Genomic DNA, 20,851 nt, shown 5'->3' with positions numbered 1-20,851 from the left:
TTATTTCAATAATTAATATTTGATTTCGAAGATGGCCAAGAATGTTAAAGAAACTAAGCACAATTCCATTTATTCATATCTTAGCAAGGATTCAAACCAAGAGTGTTAACATACATGAGGCAAACAATTCAAAAGAGAAGAATACGATCCTACCTGCCAAAGAATGTGCTAAATTATACAAGTAAATATAAATCGAACTAATAGCAGAACTTCTTTGACATGAACTGTAGTGAGCTATTACCATAAAGTATAATTGCTAACGTTGCATGCACCAATAAATTTGTATGAAACCAACTGCTACTTGACTGACTGAAGTCAAATTGAAGCTCATTAGGATGTGACGAGCTTGTTAGTCATTATAAATAGATAACAGATCAAAGGTCTTAACAAGTATTTGACTTTGATAATGAGAGATGGGGCACAAATTAGATTTTTGACAAGAAAGCATAAAAATACTATTCATATACACTCTTTTATAAAGCAACTTCCTTAAATATGATTGAAACTTGAATGCTCGATGTCTCACAAATATTTGACGCAAATATGCCAATTATATCCTTGTTTTGCTACCAAATCTTCCAACTACATCATCAATTATTTGTAACCATTAAAGTGTTGAGTAACTGCTAAAGTTCTCCACTCTGAAGAAGGTTGATGTGTCTAGGAGGCTTCTATCATTCCAATGGTCAATAACAAGAGAAACTGATAAGTGGAGAAGTGTTATTGTTTCAATTTACAAGAATAAAGGCGATATACAGAGCTGCAACAACTATAGAGGCATTAAACTCATGAGCCATGCTATGAAATTATGGGAGAAGGTAATAGAATTTTGCATAAGAAGGGAAACCAATATCTCCAGGAACCAATTCGGTTTCATGCCTGGTAGATCCACTACAGAAGCGATTTACCTTCTTAGGAGGGTTATGGAAAAATACAGAATCTACAAGAGGGATCTCCATATGGTATTCGTTGGCCTAGAAAAGGCCTACGATAGGGTCCCCAGAGATTTAATCTGGTAGGTTTTAGAAAAGAAAGGGGTGTTAAGTAAATATGTAGATATAATTAAAGACATGTATGGAGATGTGGTGACTAGTGTGAGATCAGTGGGAGGCCAAGGTGTTGAGTTCCCTATTACTTGCGGATTACATCAAGGATCCGCATTGAGCCCCTACGTGTTAACACTTATCATGGATGATTTAACTAGGAATATTCAAGGAGAGATCTTTTGGTGTATCCGTGTATGCTTTTTGCAGATGATATTGTTCTATTTAGTAAAACAGTTGCTGAGATTAATGATAAGTTGGAACTATGGAGATCTACTTTGGAATCGAGAGGTCTTAAGATCAGTAGAAGGAAGATGGAATATATGAGATGTAACTTTAGTCGACTGCGGATTGATAGCGAGGGAGTGAAAATTGAGGGGTGAGAGAGCCCGCCAAGCGACTGTTTCAGATATTTGGGCTCTACCTTAAACCAAGAAGGTAAGATTAATGATGATGCTACCCACAGAATTAAAGTAGGATGGATGAAATGGAGAGGGGCGTTTGGAGTGTTATGTGATCGACGTATTCCTCTAAAGCTTAAGGGAAAATTCTACAGGACAGTCAGAAGACCGGCTATAATGTATGGTGCAGAATGTTGGGTAGTCAAGAAATGTAACATGGATAAGTTGAGTGTGGCTGAGATGAGGATATTGAGATGGAAGTGTGGCAAAACACTGAGAGATAGAATAAGAAATGACCAAGTTAGAACCGATTTGGGAATTGCCCCAATTCAAGATAAGCTCAAAGTATGTCGATTACGATGGTATGGGCATGTTCAAAGGAGACCTTTGGATGCCCCAGTACAGAAGAGTGACCAGATGTAGATGGAAGGAGCAAGACACCACTGGTAACTAGCCATACCCTTTTGAAGAACCTCCATCGGATCCACCAATATCAGGTAATATTTCTCCCATACTTGATATTGTACCTGTTACTTCTTCATAGCCTCCCATACTTGATATTATACATTTTGCTCCTACAGTGGATGATCTTCCTATCGGTATTAGAAAAGGAGTTCGAAACTGTACTAAGCATCCCATCTCCAATTTTGTTTCCTATGCATCTTTATCTCCTTCCTATAGGGCCTTTGTTTTTTCGTTGTCTTCTGTGTCTACTCCACAGGGTTGGAAGGAAGCCATAAATAATCCGAAGTGAAAAGCTGCAATGGTTGAGGAAATGCTGGCATTGGATAAAAATGGTACTTGGGAGCTTGTTCTTCCTCCTCAGGGAAAGAAATTAGTTGGGTTCAAGTGGGTGTTTACAGTCAAGTAGAAGGCTGATGGGACAGTTAAGCGGTGCAAGGCACACTTGGTGGCTAAGGGCTTACCCAAACTTATGTGATTGATTACCAGGAAACTTTGCCTCAGTTGCAAAGATGAACTCTATCAGGGCATTGCTATTTGTTGCTAGAAATCTGGGATAGAATCTCCAACAACTGGATGTCAAGAATGCGTTCTTGAATGGAGATCTTGAAGATGAAATTTATATGGATGTTCTTCCCAACTTTGCCACTCCTTTCAGTGTCGGACATGTCTGCAAGTTGAAGAAGTTGTTGTACAGCCTCAAGCAATCTCCTAAGGTACGGTTTGGCCGGTTTATGAAAGCTATGATAAGCTTTGGAAATAGACAGAGTCAAAATGATCACACCTTGTTCACAAAGGCGAAAGGTAACCATGTCACTGCTCTGATTGTCTACGTTGACGATATTGTGATTACTGGTAACAATGATGAGGAGATCTCAAACTTTAAGGCCTTACTAGTAGCAGAGTTCGAGGTATTTCCTTGGGATTGAAGTGGCTAGATCTAACAGAGGTATCTTCATATTCCAAAGGAAGTATGTTTTGGATCTCTCCTTAGTGAGACAGGTATGCTTGAGTGGAAGCTTGCAGATGCCCCTATGGAGGTCAATCATCAGCTAAGCAGTGCAATATGTGACTGTTGATAAAGAGCAGTACCAGAGACTTGTTGGCCGTCTGATCTACCTGTCCACACTAGGCCCGGTATTGCTTATGCAGTGGGTATTGTTAGCTGTTTTCTTCATAATCCCAGGACAACTCACCTTGATGCTATGCACCGGATCCTACGGTACTTGAAATCCGCTCCTGGAATGGGTATTTTGTATACTAATCAGGGGCACTTGAAGATTGAGGCCTTTACTGATGTTGATTGGGCTGGATCTATTGATGATCAACGATCTACCTCTGGGTATTGTACTTTCCTTAAAAGGAACCTTGTTACTTGGTGTAGCACGAAACAATCCGTGTGGTCTAGTGCTGAAGCCGAATATCGCACAATGGCCTAAGGAATTTGTGAGCTGATCTGGCTTAAGAGCCTACTGAGTGATCTCCGAGTTAATGTAGAAGGTCCTATGCGTCTGTATTGTGATAACAAGGCAGCCATCAGCATCGCTCACAACCCTGTTCAACATGATAGGATCAAGCATATTGAGATTGATACACTTCATCAAAGAGAAGCTTGACCAAGGGACTATCTGCATTCCCTTTGTTAGGACAACAAATCAGTTAGCTAATGTGTTTACCAAGGTTGTTCACTGTAAGACATTTCATCTTCTCTTCTCCAAGTTGGGCATGTATGATATATTTACACCAACTTGAGGGGGAGTGTTGAGATGACCGTAGTTAGTTTTATTTTTTACCTTGGTTAAGTTTTATTATTTACTATTTACCGTAGCAAATCTTTTGGATAGGGACGCTTAGTCCGTGTATCTTGTAGATAGGGACACTTAGTCAGTGTTATCCTACTTCCCTTAGATTGCAATCTTCTTATAAATAAGAAAGACCTCTGTCATTACTGACAAGTCAAATCATTCTCTAAGTCTCTAATTCTCAACTGTTAGCCAAGATAAATCACAGATTCCTAAGCTCTTCCACAGTTCTGGGACCTCATATGAGCTTGGTACCCTACCTACTTTCATCCTCCTTAAAGCTTCTTCTACTTCAAACACCCTAATTTTTTGTACATATCTATATAAAGATCTTCATTTTTTTTTTTAACACTTTTAGATTCTCTATATCCTTATTCCTTTGCTGTCTTAAAACTAGTTTTCTTAGTCTTAATGGCTGCTTGAACCTCATCATTCCACCACTAATTCCACCTAAAGGAACGACCTTTTCCTTTTGATTCGCCTAGGACATCTTTAGCAACCTTCTTAATGCTAGTAGTCATCTCATTCCACATCGTATTAGTGTCTCCCTTAAAGCCCCACTTTCCTTGTTCGACCACTTTATCAGTGAATGATTTCAAGGTATCTCCTTTTAAGCCCCACCACCTTATCCTAGGGCAAATAAGCTCAGAGTAAAAAAACACATATCCATGACCACAAATCTATGTTGTGTGAGTAGGCTCTCCCCCGGAAAAATCTAACAGTCTTTACATAAAAATTTATCGGACCTTCTAGTTAGGAAGAAATCTATTTGGCTACTATGATACACACTTTTGAAGGCAACTAAATGCTCCTCTCTCTTTTCAAAGTAAGTGTTTACAATTTATCATAGGCCACAACAAAATCTAAAACCAAGATCCCCTCCTCATTTCTCTCTCCAAAATCATATCCTCCATGTACACCTTCATTGCCTCTACAATCTCTCACAACATGTCCATTCAAATCACCCCCTATAATAATCTTTTCTCCCTCACTGAAAACTTACACTAATCCATCCATGTGTTCCCAAAATTGTAACTTACTACTTTCATCCATTCAAGAATTGGTAAATGTCACAAAATAATTTCACAGGCAACTTCTTTGGATGTAGCATGTGGGTCTTGGTGGACCGAGGATAAGATTTTTCATATTATAAATTACGTATTTAAAGTCTTGCAAGTTTTATGAAATATCTCATAGGATCGACTACTTGTACATGGTCTTTGATCAAATAATTATATCATTCTGGAGGCCAATTAAGCAAGATAGGAACTGCACTGCAAAGCAGAAATACTGTTATGCTTTGCAAGACAACAAGCAACTAATAGGCTAAGAAGAAGAGATCATGATCAAACAACATATGCTTTATATAAATTTGGAAATGCACAAGGCCAACAGATACATCCATGGGAGAAATTCATAGTCATCCAGCCTGGTCTACAACATATGAATCAGCTAAGATTATCCTTTGTCTATTGAGCTCTGTTCAAGGAAAAAATGAACCTCTTGCAAGATTTTAAACTATATTAGCATATTGAACAGCATGGACAGGAAATAGATCATCAACTTCATTAAAATTAATGTATTATCATCTGCTGCCATCCAAGCCAGTGATTACATAAACTCTATAACCATGCAACAGGCATAAGCAGTTGTAATATGAGTATAAGGTATATCTGTCCATTATGTGGATGTACAAGCTGAAGAAATGTGGAATAATCTGTCCATACCTGCACTTCATTGCATTTATATACAGGATGCCTTTTAGCTATGGAGTTTTCACATGACAATCTAGCGTGGATAGGACCTAATTCAGAGACGAGCTCTCTATGTCGAGGAAGGGGAGGCAAGTAACACATCTTCACCTGCATCATTAAAAGAAAATGAACAGCGAAAAAAGAGGTGCACTAATAGATTTAGCAACTAACAATATATTGACAACGACAGTGTTTTCTAAATTAAAATTGTCAAATTCTGAACAATAAGCCCTCAAGATAGAGTGGTTGCTTGTGAAGGAGGTCTCAGCAGTGGGTCAAAGTATCAGATCAAGGAGTTTAAAGCCAGGTGATAACCGATCTGCATCACTCTGGGGTCTGGATTGGATGACCCAAACAAAGGATTTGGCAAGCCAAAATCCAAAGCCTGATATGCAATGTCCGCTGTATCGAAAAGATCAGATTTGTCCTGATGCAACCACAAGCTATAAACAGTGATTGTTTGGTTATTACATATTAGTAGGTGCGGGCTTTTATCTTTGCTGGTTCTGATGGTTATGGGCTCAATTACAAGGCCTAAATATTAGGTGCCAAGGGGAGCACCAATTTTAAGTTTTTCAAGTCATATTAGGCCCAAAAATGGGCTCAATTAACTGTGCATGAGAATCTGTGCACTTATAGGGATGAGTAGAAACAACCAAAAAATCTATTACAATGAAACAGATATCTAATCTGAATCCATTGTGGGATGAATTGACCATTCAGACCATTGGATAGAGAAGGGGCATGCTGAATTGGTTCTATGTCAAATTTAACGGACACATTAAACCATATGGCACACCATGTATAGGACATTTTCCGCTTTATTGTTAGCTAGAAAACTTTCTATCAATCTGTTAAAAAAATATTGAATGGGGCAAAGGTTGGCTGGACAGGCTGCCCACCTAGCTTGGCTGGGTGTCACAGCTAACTATGCCATGTTGCATTTCAGATAGACCCCCGTGCTCATATGTCAGGTTTCAGCCAAAAGAATTTTGCACAGTGGAAAGCAATGAAAATTGGGAACTACCAAAAAGGACATGGGGAGGGTATATGATTGAATTTGAGCCCCTAACTTAATACATGGCCGATCCAAAGTCTGTAGATACCCAATGGTTTGGAATTGCTACATAATCCTTCCATGTGGTGCAACTAAGTGGCAGACCAGACAAGCTAGGTTGTTGGCCTGTCCAGCCAATTTTTTACCAAAAGGATTTCAACCATTTTTTAAAGATCTATTATGCCACATGGCACCTCTCAGTTTGGCTAAGTATACCAAGCTAGTAGAGGGTGTTGTGGGCCATGTCCAAAAACTTTGCACCAAACCTGGCCCAAAGTCAGATCTGGACCAGAATTCAGGCCCATGATTTCATCAGGCTTTTGGACCAACTGTCCCATCTCAAGTTACAACTTTGCCAATGAGAGAAGATGATATCAACAATGACATAAAATTATAAAAACCTGGTCCTTAAATATATTAACGTGAACAAGATTTGAAGTTTTCATCTTCAGCTCTGCAGGCTTGTGTTGTATACCAACCTGACAAATCAGGGAAAAAAATATCAGTAAATCACAAGCAATAGGTGCTAGAAACCTAGAATAATTTCAAGTTAAAGTTCTCATTATATTTCAGTAGATCATAGAAAATGTACCATAAAATAATACTCCACAATAGTAACCATGCCTCAAAAAGAAATGTTTTAAAGGACAGGGAGGGGGGAATTAAGAAAAAAGTGTCAATGTCAAATGCTGATGCAAATATTAGGAACCTACATTTCCACAAAACTAAACACGTGTTTTCACTTAATAAGGGTACTTTAGGGTTATACTGTAGAACATAGAGTTAATAAGGCTACTTTAGACAAATGCCAATTAAGTTGTAATTTATTGTAATGTGTTTGTATTTTACAATTTAATTTTTACTTTTTTTACCTCCCTTCTCTATGTTACATTGGCTTGGGGGCATAGATGTAATTTCTCTTTTACTATTGGACAAGTGAATGAATATAGGGAGGGAGAGTCCTCTCTCCTATATTCCACCGAGACATCTTTCTCTTCCTCTTTTTCCACCTTCTTCCTTGATTCTTGCAACTCTTAATTCCAACTTGGTATACGAGCAAGGAAGGTTTGAAAGTCGACCAACAGCTCTTCCTCATTCTTTTTTCCTCTCTTGGACCCTAGAAAAGTAAAGGGGTCCAATAGAGGCTATACCATGTAAGAAGATTCAACTAGAAGACCTAATGGAGTTCTATCATCAAGTTTAAGACACATCGGAAGGAGATTTGAAGGCTATGAAGACAGTTTGAACCTTCAACCGACAAGGGAGTGCTTTTTCTGGGTTATCGCTAGCCTTGGAGTCAACTCCCTCTTTCTCTCTCATCCAGCATTTGTTGGAGTTTAGGCATGGCTGACTATAATAGCCCAAGGGTCATTTTCTAACACCCCATATTCTCGGTGGCTGAATGTATGAGTTGTTGGAGCAAAACTCCTTTCATTGGCTGCTAGGTATCGTCAGTTTGCTTTTTAAGCCTTTTTTGGTCTGAAATGGTATGTGTTGTGTTGATTGGTTACATCTGGTTGATAAATTATATCATGTGAGACTTGTCATTGAGCTGGGATGAAGCTACATAGTGAAATTTGTGTTTGATTTCCTGTTCTTCAAGTTTCTATGATCTATTTACTTGTTGGAATTTCTTCTGGGTATTGGGAAGAAGTTTTTTTGGGTGGTTGTGTGTTACCCATTTGGTTTGGATATCCAACCATTTATTTTAGTTGTGTTCTTACATCTTGTTAGATATCAATGGACTTATGAAAGCTTCATCTTGTTTGTTACCTATCTTTAGAATGGTGGATGTCATTTGGTTGACTTGAGCTTCCTTGGTTGGAAGGAATTACCTTTTTTTTGGGGGGGTAGAGTGTGTACTCCCCATTTGGTTTAGGTATTATTCCCACTTTTTACTTGTGTTCCTATATTATGTCAGAGATCGGAGAGTTAGAGGCCAAGGGCCACCTCGAGGGAATGACATAGGTAGATTCAGATGTGATCACCATGGGAAATATGGCATACTAGAGACAAATGTTGGAAGCTTTTATGGATGTCCCTTAGTATGCATGGCAACAAAAGAGGGGAAGCTAGAGCACACAAAATGATGACTAAGGTTGGACCTATGGAATATCCATTTGGACTACAAGTAGACTCCAACTCTCTCACTCAGGATGATATTGCAGCATTTCGCAAAATTTATATCATATTTGGATAGATCTTCTTCTACTCCTACAACGTTAGATCCTTCAACTTCCACCTTACAGGCCTCTAGTCTACCCCTTCCATTGCCTCTTCTTGGATCATTGACTCTGGAGCCACTGACCATATGGCCGGTAAATCTCAATGCTATAATTCTTACTCTATTTGTTCTGGTAAGGATAACATTAGGGCCGCCAATGGCCCCCCTCCATTTCTGGTAAGAGCCGCGTTCATTTTACCCTCTATTTCTCTAGACTTTGTTCTTCATATCCCAAAATTTGAACTTGATCTTTTATATATGAGCCATCTAATCAAATCATTGAATTGTTTGTTACCTTTTTTAGCATTTGGTGACAAAGAGGATTATTGGTAGTGGACGAGAGGAAAAGTGACTACTTTCTTGATCCAAGACCTTCCCCTCTACTTATTGCTCAGTCCTACATATGTGGGCGTAGTAATACCACTATTGTTAACGCTGTGATGTTGTGGAATCAACATTCAGGCCACCCTTCTTTTGGTGTTATAAGGAAAAAATTGCCACACTTGTTTTCCTCTATTCTTCCTTCCCATGTGTTTCAGTGTGAGCCCTGTGTGTTTGCTAAACATTGGTGTTCGCCGTATCCTTATCATGGTGATAGATCTTATGTTCCCTTTCATATTGTGCATACTGATGTTGGGGACCTTCTACCACTACTTCTTTATTTGGTTATCATTATTTTGTTTCCTTTGTCAATGATTATTCCCGGTCTACCTGGACTTTTTTTATGAAACATAAAAGGGATGTCTATGATATCTTTAAAAATTCCTATCAGCTGATCCTTACTCAGTTTTTAAGTTGTGTTCAAAATGTTTGTTCGGATAAAGGGGGTGAGTACATGTATCGTAGACTCCAAACTTTTTTTTACTGACAATGGCATTATCCATCAACTTGCTTGTGTTGACACACCCCAATAGAATGGGGTGGCTGAGAGGAAAAATGGCCAGCTGTTGGAAGTCTCTCAAGGTCTGCTTTTTGGCATGCATATCCCTAAAACTTTTTAGTCTAATGCCCTTCTTACCACTGCTTTCCTCATTAACCGCATGCCAACTAAACTCCTTGGTCCCAAATCCCCTTTGGATATCTTGTCCTCTTCCAAGTGGTTCGATTGACGGGGGAGAAAAAGACATTCATCTGTATTGTCAGGACAGATCAACGGAGGCATACCATGCCACCGGGGTTGATGGAAGTGCACTGTACTGTATGGAGGAAGGCAAGATAGCTACCCATACCATCAAGTCAAGCCCCAACCATTGACCTCAACCCGCACTCAAGAATGCTCGTATGTAGGAACCGCCCATGTTAGTTTTGGATATCTTGTCCTCTTAGGATTCTGCTTTCTCTCTTCCCCCCTAAGGTGTTTGGTTGTGTCTATTATGTCCACATCCACAAGTCTACTCGGACTAAACTTAATCCCAAAGTCCTCAAATGCATCTTTCTTGAGTATTCCCCCTCTACCAAAGGCTATAAATGCTATCATCCCTCTTCCTGTTGGCGGCTTCTCTGTGTGTGTATGTGCGTGTACGAACTTACAAATTTCTTATTACAAATAAAATAAAATAAAAAAATCTCATAAAAAAATCGGAATTTCCTCTGATGAAGTTGCAAACTGCCAAGATGTGTGTCTGTGTTTGTGAACTTAAATAAGAGAAAAGGACAAATCCAATGATTCCAGTCAGCTCACACACAAATTCAGGTTCACCAAATAGTGGTCAAGCACTAGCTAATTACAGGGTGCCTCAAAGAAGGCCGAGCATAATTCTATGGCTTGGTATGTTATCAGGGTGGTTCATCCTATATGGATCAGAAATGTCAGACTGGATCAATCCGATTTATTATATTAAGTAGATTGGCCAATCCACTCTGTATATTGGGCTTTGCTCCTTGGATTAGCTGATCTTTGCTTGGATCATCGGATATAGAATGATTCTGATCAGTCACTCTAGCAGGCAAGGCCCAATTCAGGCACCTCATCTTGCATGTTAATGCAAGAGTAGATTAAGAGTAACTAACTCCGCAGTTTATAACCCCAAACAAGCAAGAAACAAAGAAATAATACCATCAAATAAACCCCGAGGATACAATACCTATATAGGAGCAAAACCAGCCCAAAACCCAACCTGATAGGAGAGAGAAAGACTTTCTATAGAGCTAGAGAGAGAAAGGTGGGGCCAGGTCTGTGGGAGTCCGATTGAGCTGCACTTTTGGGTGTAGATAGTCCCTAAGGAGGGTACAAAAACCATCAAATATAAAGGGCTTCTGACGGTTGGTTATGGAGTTATGCACTTTCTTGATTTTCAGACCTAGGAGAGAGAATGTGAAGAATTCTGTAGGAACAGCAACTTGTCTTCTTCAGATAACCTTCAAGAGAGGATCGATTGATCTTCTTAGGGTATAGAACTAGTCTTCCAAAGGATCTGCAAATCAGATCTCAAACTTGGGCAGCAATGAGGGTCGATTGGCTTCAAGAATAGGAACTCTTTGGCTGGCTGATTCTGATTTTGTATGCTTTAACAGGCCTGAACTTCTAATAACAATAAACAGAAAATAAAAATAGAAAAAGAAGAATCAATGGAGGGTTAAGGGTGAAAGAAAATAAAGGAATGGGTATCTCACCCCTTAGGTTTTGGGTATCACACCCCTCAAAGGTTTAGACATCTCACCTCTCAATAACATTTTTTTTTAGCTAAAGAGTAATCACTCAATAATTCATTCATTCAAATCTGAAATTAGAAGTAGACAGGCTCCTCTATTTATAGAGGGCAGAATAGCAATCAAACTTCTACTAGAAGCTAGCTTCCCAATAGGACTAGACACTCCTACTACAACTAGGAATTCAAAATAGGACTAGGACTTGATTTTATGACTCCAACATGGAGTAGGATTAACTAACTAATAGTCCATATAGGACTTTACAACCTACCAATGGCCTAATGGGCCTTTATTGAATTATATAGCAACTAACTAAACTAATGAATTAAATCCCTTTTTTCTACCTCCTACCCATATTTTAGGCCCATTAAAGTGGCACATTTCAAAGAAAACCCATGGGATCAAAGGCCCAACACATATATAACACAACCCAAGGCTTATTTGCAATAAAATAAGCCCAAGTGACTTATCTACATCACATGTGGCTTAAAATCAAACACCTGGAGAAGCCTTAGTAACATTAAGACACAAATACTTACAAGAAAAAAAAATAAAAAAGGAAGCCCTCTATTGTGAGATGCCATGTGGTAAAAAGGTTTTCTAGCATGATTTTATGTTTAGATCTGTGTTCTGTGTTAGTAAGAAGAGAGTTCTCTGCAATAAGCTTTTAGGGTAGGGATATCGCATGAGTCCCCTTGGGTTTTATCTCAAGTTTAGGTCCCTTGTAACTCACCCCCCACACACCCTTGCACAGGAGTTTACTAAGATAATTATTAAAAAAAATCCACAAAATCAAAGCATTTTCTCCAAGAAAGTAGCAAATTACCTCAGCAAGTACAATGATATCAGTTCTATAATTTATTGGACTCAAGGTCGAGACATTCAACAACAATACAGCACATGATTCCCATGGTAACATCATATAGAAATTTCTATTCTGCAATTCACTGATAGAAAGCAAGAGAGGAAAGGACTTAAACTCACAATAAAAGGTACTGGAGCATCAAGAAATTCTAGCATTTTTCTGGGTAGAACCTGAGAAGAAGACAAAAGGAAAAGCATAAAAGAGGTAGACGAGAGATAATTGAAAGGGTCAAACCAATATTTCATCCATGGATACCAAAAAGCCAATAATTGGATAGAGTTTGAAAAAGCAACTAAATCTATACAACACCGTATCACTACATTAATGGGTGGCATTAGAATAATGAAAGCACCAAAAATAAAAAAATAAACAAAGAGAAAATTACACCTCCCTCCCCTATAGTTTGTTGAAATTATGCGTGGATCCAAGGGTTTGAAGGAATTACGCCCCTTCCCCTAGCTATAACGGCATTAGCATACTGTTATTTTTAAACTTGAAAAGACCATATTACCCTTTAATGGAAAAACAACTTAATCTTGAAGGACCATCATACCCTTCTGTTCCTCCTATACCCAAATGCCCAAATCCCTTTCATGAAACCCTAAACCAGGAAGAGAGAAGAGCTAGAAAGTAGAAACTCATTCATTCGTTCTTGAACCCACATTCAGAGAACCATCCTCTCTCTCTCTCTCTCTCTCTCTCTCTCTCTCTCTCTTGATTTCATTTCATTTGTTCTTTCATTTTGAATTGAAATATATCTATTGCGACTTGTGAAGTAGAATTTAGGAACGGAAAAAATGCTCAGAGTGTTCTACAAATCGATAACTAAGTGTCTGGAAGGACTGCAAAGCCCTGTCACGCGATCAGTTTCCAGTTTAAAAGATGGATTATTGGCCCAACATTTCTCATCTATCCATCTTGATTCCATCTCCATTAATCTAACTTCTTCTGGTTTAATATCCTTTATCACTGAGAAACAGAGGAAGGTATATAAAAGCATTATTCATATAAATGAGGGAAAACAGTTACAATTGAGGGCTCTATAGTAAAAGTTTTAATCTGATGGAATTTTCTAATCGTTCATATGATTTGCAGGTCTAGTGACTCTTCTTCAAAATAAGAAATCCCAATTCTGAAACTTCAAGTATATTAATTTCTGTTTCTTTAACGAATTCTCCCATGAAAAAAATAATCAGAACTGTTAAAGAATCTTTTCATCTATATGGGTGAATCAACAATTTTACTCCTATGTGTGTAGCTTTGAACCTGTTCATGGGGAGGTGCCTTTTTTAAATTCAGAACATGAGAGGATTGTGAAGTGAAGGAAGGGGGAGAAGCACAGAATGCCGAGTGAAGGAGACATCGACGGCCTATGTAGAAACTTCCACACGGTTCGACGAGGATTTCCTCAAAACTGTAACCAATTACTTTATTTCGTTTTGTCCAGAACTCAAGAAAATCAAGATCAAATTCAAAATCTGGATCTCCAAGAATAAAAAAACAAAACAAAATTTGGATTTATGTTTTGCAATTGAAATAGAAATGAGCGATGAGAAACTCGGAGAGAGAGAGGCCGAGGAACAGTGCAGCCAAATCAAGAGAAAGAATCTCGGTCTCAGTTCTAGGTCTTCCAGGCCCTGCTGCTAAACCCATGAAGAGCTAAGTTCTGAAAACCAAAGGTTGAAGATGATAGGGGAGGCTGCCTTCCCTCTTGTTTTAGTCAAAGGGCATATAGTTAAGTTCACCTATAAAGAAGGGTATTTTGGGCATTAGAAAGTATTTTATTAGGTGAGGTCATCAACTAACCATCCCAAATTCACGGCAACTAACGGATTGGACCTAATTGTAAGAATTTAGAAAGCACAGGGGAAGGGAGCGTAAATCTTTCAAACCCTTGGATCCACGTGTAATTTCGGCAAACTACAGGGGAGGGGGGCGTAATTTTCCCATAAATAAAATAAAAATACCAATCTTAATTTGGTCAACTAAGTGAATACCAACAATGACAATGAAGCTCAACAAGAAAACAGAGAAACATGTAAGACAGGTCAGTATTATTCAGTTCCCCAATTTAGTTTAACCATCAGTAAGTTACATATATGGGCTGGCTTCCATGTTCTGATTGACCAAATAGATTCCTTAACTCCTTTGTACCAGGTCACAAGTCTTATGACTTTGATGAAATTCATGACTTTGCCAAATCATATAATTAGACTGACCATTAACTGAACTTTTTTATTCTGTTAAAATAAATAAATATATATATATATATATATATAAATGCATTCAAAATATCCTGTTGTGTTGTAGCCACCTTTATTTTTAATAGAAGAGAAAAGTACCAAGTACAGTAATGCCCCTAAGAACCTAGATCAGTAGATTTCATTCATAAGAATGTTTTCAGACACAAAATAATAGTGATGCCTGGAATTTAAAAAATAAACTTGGGTGAATAAATGAGCTGAGGAAAGGATTAGTATGAAAACTCCATCCTTTCGAGAGTCCTATATTCCATAAAAAAACGTCTGCATAGCTCTAATTCTCAAATGAAGTTGCATAAAACTTACTGGAAGCAATAAACTCTGCCATTCAAATGGACGTATCATGGGAATAAGTGATAACACAGTAGCAGATAGCACACCCTGCATGAATTAGAATTTTAAAAATTCAATAATGAGAATTTTCGGGGAAAAGAATCTTCTTTCAGATCTGAAATGTCCAGAATTTCACATATGTTGATCTGAATGAAAGAGAAATCAAAAGAAATGGTAAGAAAATATATGGAGTTTTAAGAGTAAACAAAAAGAAAATGATAATCTTACCAGATTTGGGCACACAACCACTACTTGTTTCTCCAGTAAAACTCCTGATAGTAAAGCCAAAACCTGAAAGGTGAAAAAACAATCATACTCACAAACAAATACAGAAGTGGGCCATGCACGAAGAGGAGGCAAGCTCCACCAAAAACACCCAGGGAATCCCGCCTGGGGTCCATAAGTATCAACAGGGATGTAAACGGACAAGCTCGGAGCAGATACACAACTACTCGAATTTGTATCTGATTATCAGATCCCATCCAAATCCGATTCAATATCTGACATTTCATCTTGATGTCCAAATTGGAATCCACCTAAGGTTCAGATATCTGAATTATCGGATTAGATAATTATTTAAACTAAAACCCAGATTTTAGATATCCATTTACATCTCTAAATGATAACTAGCAGCAAGCCTTGCAACCTGCAAAGACCCTGTGCATGTAGGAATGGGGCTCTTAATGTAGAAACCTTGCGAAAGAATCTTCAAAATAACCTAATTAATACTTTGAAAGTCATGTAAAATATATCTATAAAGCATAACTACCCTAAGTATCAGATATCTGCAATGGTCCTGATGCCACAAATATAAAAATCATTGAAAAAAAAATATTGTTTTACATAAAAAATAATTCCTATATCAACTCAAGGAAAATAAGCCTTTTCCCACATAATAAGTAATAAATATTTCCTAGATGAATTACCCCACCCCCACTCCCCCAAAAAAATCAAAATGAGAAATGTTGGAAACTAAAAAATATCAGGTTCACAGCACCAGATTTAAAAAGATAAAACAGAAAATTGAGAGACAAGGAGAAGAAAATTAAAAAAAAATATATGCAAAAACAGCATATGTTTAACTTGGAGTCCCCAGTTTAGTCAACTTGAATGCAAGCAATATCTCAGTAAATTGAGGACAAGCCAATCATAAGCTAGCCAAAAATGAACTCAGAAGTTAAGCATAGGTCAAAGTAAAGATAAATGAAACTCATGTGAAGCCACCTCCACCTTTTTTTTTTTTTTTTTGTCAAATAGCACACAAAAATACTTGCAATCCATAATATATAAAACAACATAACCTAGTACATATGGCAATAATGGTTAATTTTATGATAAAGTTATGATTCAATTAACTAAAAGAGAATAACATGATGCACAAGCAGAAGTGCTGTTACATATATAGATGATTTAACTGCATGCTACACAAAAGTAGCCTACAATAAGCAGAAAATAAAAGCTGACACCAAGAACCTAGTCCATGCCTGTAGTTTTAGAAAAGGCATTACACTTTCAAGGGATAGAACTCGGCAGACTGTCGCTGTAGTCCATATTGATAATGCAAAAGCTTCCTCAGCAGCAGCTAACCTCGCATTAAACTTATCAAACCATACCATCTTCAGTAACCAGACAAATAAACTCATAATATAATAAAAAGAAATAGTACCTAATAATATAATAATTTTAGTAACCAATTATCAGACCTCAGCAGCTTGTAGTGAACCCTGCAATTTCATATCAGGATAATTTCCACTGAAGTCAAGGGCAGAAATGGCGGGTCGGTTGTACTTGATAGCCTGTAGATGCTCAAGAGGCTGAAAAATTATTTCACTTCCACGTGCTGGTAGAGGTAGGGCATGATAACCACAAACTATTTGTAGCAACTCATTTTTATGTACCTGCGGTAGACAACAATGGTTACTGATGAAACTGGACATATAAGTTACAAACATACTTTTGAGTTTTGAGCAGCTTAAGTCTGAAATTACCTTAGCCCATTCCATTATTACATCATCCCCGACATTCTCATCATCCTCATCTTCGAACCTCATGCTTCTTACTGAACTGCCAAAAGCCAACAAAAGAATCACTCCAAATTACCAGAGAAAATAAATACAATATAAATGGAAGTATTATCTAGTTCCAAATTATAAAATAAAACTATAAAGTACTGAAGACTGTAGAAACAACTTAAGGAAGAATCATAAAAGCTACCACCTGAGTAAAGATTCAGAACTTCCAAGTCGCTCTAATACAAGGCTCCTAGAAGTGGGTAACGTCCAAATCTCAGGGGAAGATTGACCATTTTCATAGCTTCCAGACATTCTCTCTAAGCTATCTGAATGGCTTTCAGAGGTCTCAGATGAATCATCAAAATATTGCACATTTTTTCTAGTGTCTTTGTCTATTTCTCTTACTTGACCAAAGTCGGAAGCTTCGCTAGTAGAAAAACTTTCAGGAGATTGAGGTTCCCATGACCTGAGTGACAAGGAAGGGATCTCCTCATCTGATATGAGTCCTGCGGCAACTGCAGAAAGGGCTACAGCACTGTCAACAGGTATAGCTGAAGCCATCCAATCGCTAGTGTAGTTCTTGTGAGGAGAGTAAATACTGCCATTCATGCGGTCTTGTGTCTTTACCACTGGGGAGACGCACTCTGTCAGGGTCATTTCACTAACAAATTGTGTTATCCTATCCAAACGCTCTTGTGCAATAATGCTGTATCCATGAAAGCAAAATGTATAATCAATAGGAGCTCTGAGAACAGCGTAACAGTTTGGTATCAAAATATATAGCATACTTTGTAAAAGAAAGTCAATAAATAATATATTTATTAATGCAAACCTGTTCAGCATCTCATAGTGTAATTCAAAAAAAGGAACCTTAGTAAGCACACAATAACAGCGAGGAGCAGAAACCAAAAAACGGCTGCACCCTCCAGAAGATTGAGAAAGAGATGAGGCACCACTTAAAATACTAGGTGGCCTCTGAACAATTTCCTGTACATGTAAGCAGACACCATAAAGAGTTGCATTGTCTGCCACCTAATAAAAGTCACAAAGAACACTTCAGTCATTTAAGAGTTTAAAAAATAAAAACCAAGTAAAATAATTTCAATGTAAAGAAGCATGTTAAGATAAGTCAATAGAGATCATATTTCTCAATTATCTGCAAGACTTTCCACATGCTATTACCTAATTCAGACAATAACTTGAATTCAAACAAAAATATTTTCTAAGACCTAAAAAAATTCGTTACATTTGCATTATGAAAAATACCAACAAATGAATAGAAGCAGAAAATATCTTAAATGAATACAGAAATGTGATCTTTAACAATTTTATGATGCTACTTCTTAGAAAAGCTAAAACCCTTAAGGCCAAAAGAAACATAATCTTGGATCTAGGAGCAATCAACTAAATTGTGATTGGTTCATACTCAAAGTTGGCATGAAGCATCACAGAATTCATATAGGAACTACCAACTGCTTTCCCTAGGGATTCAGAAGTGATTGTTGAAAACCCAATCCTTACATGTACCGCAGGTGCCACTTGAGAGTCGAGAGTTTTACCTCAATTGGGCCTCAGGACTCCCCAAGGACTTTCAAATATTTCCGCTGGCATAGAATGCAGCAACTAGTAGGGTTTGCTCCAGAAATTTTAGAAAACTACAGTAATACCTCTGTTAAGTCACAGAATCCCTTCTCTCTCAGACTTGTTTTTCAAGTTAAAGTGCTGAAATGTGACCTTTAGGCATTACTTTGGTGCCATTTTAAAGGTCCTCAAGTGGCCCATTAGACGATTACAGTGGTAAGACTGCTACAAGGGAAATATGAGTTCAAAGGCTCAACAAGATTAGAAGGAACGAAATATCAAGGTTGAAGAGTCAATGTAAGGAGCCATGGCGTTATGTGCACTACATCAGACCAATTAGGCATCTAGTCTCTGGGTTCATCTTCTTCTCTTAATGTAAACTAAGAAGTGCTACTGAGATGGTTAATGATTTGGCGGGATGCATTCCCTCTGTGAGTTGCAAGTTTTTGGGTGGGTCTTGCTCGTCTTGGTCTAGCTTATTCATGTATATATACCATAGATCCGCTAAAACTCAATGCTACAATATGAAGCCACTCAGTGCTGTTCAGATAGCATCCAACTCTATCAAGATGAAAGTTTAGCATATGGCAACAAAATACAAGGGTGGAAGCATAACATGGTTTAATATATTGACGACATAGTCTGAATAACAAATAAGAAGAAGAGACCATGGATAATTAATGATTTCATAACAAAAATAGACCATAAAAATTTCCAAACAAAAGAGGGTTTTGGTTGCCCAGTACTCCAGTTGAAGCGTCAATTGAGATAAGAGGAACCTGAAGTTCATCTATTTTGCCAACATGAAGTGACTGTGACAGTTTAGGGCTATTTTGAAACTTTTAGAGTGCCCTTCAAGCCTCAGATCAAGGTTGAGTCATGCACCATTCAGATGGATGACCATGGGAACATTATCTGATGGATGATTTCTTCAGTGATTATGTGGGATTGTACGACAGAAATCAAAGGATTTTTGGAGATATAGGAGGATCTAACTAAAGGCTTTGTGCACATAATGGAGCCTTCCTATCCAATCGGGCAGATAAGCAAACAGAATTTCGAGATGTTGATCAAAGGAAATTGGATTTCAATTGCCCAAATGGTACTCAAGGTGAATGAGTTTAATGTACATGTTGGCTGACTTGATGACAGGCCTGTTGTAAAATGCTTTTATTATGATATACACCTCGTACTTGGGTAACATTTTCCTTTGTATAGTCCTTTCCCTAGTATTAAAGAAAATATGATACTTCAATTGATGATTAAAAAAAAAAAAAAAAAAAAAAAAAACAAGAAACACGATTTACCTTCAAGGAAAAAATAAATGCTAAATCATCTCTGCTGAGATGCTCCTGTAAAAGACAGAAAAAAATATATATAAAGAGATGAGTTGTACCTCCCTTGAAGCATCAGAAAAAAAAAGGAAAATGGAAGAACAAAAGCCTAACAAAGAGTAATATTATGACCAGCAGCACTATTTACTATTCATCCTTCCATTGAATAATACTCTATTCTTTTTCAGATTTAGTGGATGTAGGTCAGCTATAGTGGCTTTAGTGGGTATGCCCTATGGCAGCTGATACTTGTAGTTGTGTCCACTTTAGTTTCAGAAGATGGTACCCACATCAGGATACAAGACTTGAGAGTTAGCTTGGGTGCACAGCACCAGTATCAATATTCACATCGTCTAACCGATTGTAAAGCTCCAAACTAAGAGGAGCCAACTCAGCTTGGAATAAATAAATTCTAAAATAAGATAAGCTTTACAATAAAAAATTAAAGAAATGAATCTTCTTGACAAACCCCACAGTTGGACTCTTTAACAAGGATAAGATCTGGAATTTTATCCAAAAACAGAATCTGGACATGAGCAGCAACAGATGAACAGTAGCTGCAGGCTGTCATGCTACAGATAAGCTTCTGTCATACTAGCTGTGATGTCACAGTCAGATTTTGGAATCAGGTTGATGCAGATTAATTACCAAAATAGGCTTGTTTTATTAGGAATAAGCTTAGGGTTGGGTTCCATACATGTTGGGCCTTTGATCCCATGTGTTTTGAGTGTAATAGACTACTTTTATGGGTCTAAAATGGGGGGTCTATGATTGAATACGGGATTACTAGTTAGTTTCCATTTTCATTAGTTTCCTTTTTAGTTGGGCTTGATTTGAGTTATATTTGTTTCTTTAGGAGTCAAGTTATTAATTGAGTCAAGTCATTAGTAGTTAGTTTCCTTTTTCAACTAGTTTCTAATTTCAGTTAGTTTCTAATTTCAGTTTTTAGTAACTATTGTATTAGGAGAATATTTGGTTTCCTTTTTGAGGAACTTTCTATTTTGTAATTCCCTCCCCCATTAACATTATAAATAAAGAAGAGGAGGCTCCTAAAAGCCTAGAATGATTTTGAT

At 37.6% G+C, this 20,851-nt stretch overlaps 1 protein-coding gene across 3 annotated transcripts in view; it reads right to left on the bottom strand.

Moving 5' to 3' along the window:
- The window catches only part of LOC122084685, a gene marked incomplete at its 3' end in the record, with an annotated part of 33,427 nt that overhangs the window by 458 nt on the left and 12,118 nt on the right, over nt 1-20,851 (bottom strand). Inside the window, 11 exon segments of one of the 3 annotated variants that reach the window (XM_042653124.1) lie at nt 5,436-5,570; nt 6,921-6,998; nt 12,377-12,427; nt 14,825-14,899; nt 15,080-15,142; nt 16,336-16,449; nt 16,555-16,749; nt 16,840-16,915; nt 17,069-17,569; nt 17,696-17,895; nt 19,752-19,796. In XM_042653124.1, coding sequence (XP_042509058.1) covers nt 5,436-5,570; nt 6,921-6,998; nt 12,377-12,427; nt 14,825-14,899; nt 15,080-15,142; nt 16,336-16,449; nt 16,555-16,749; nt 16,840-16,915; nt 17,069-17,569; nt 17,696-17,895; nt 19,752-19,796 — 1,533 coding nt within the window. 3 annotated transcript variants of the gene reach the window in all.

This window comes from Macadamia integrifolia, chromosome 7, assembly GCF_013358625.1.
Source record: "Macadamia integrifolia cultivar HAES 741 chromosome 7, SCU_Mint_v3, whole genome shotgun sequence".
Lineage (NCBI taxonomy): Eukaryota > Viridiplantae > Streptophyta > Magnoliopsida > Proteales > Proteaceae > Macadamia > Macadamia integrifolia.
This window is presented reverse-complemented; position numbering and strand designations above follow the sequence as displayed.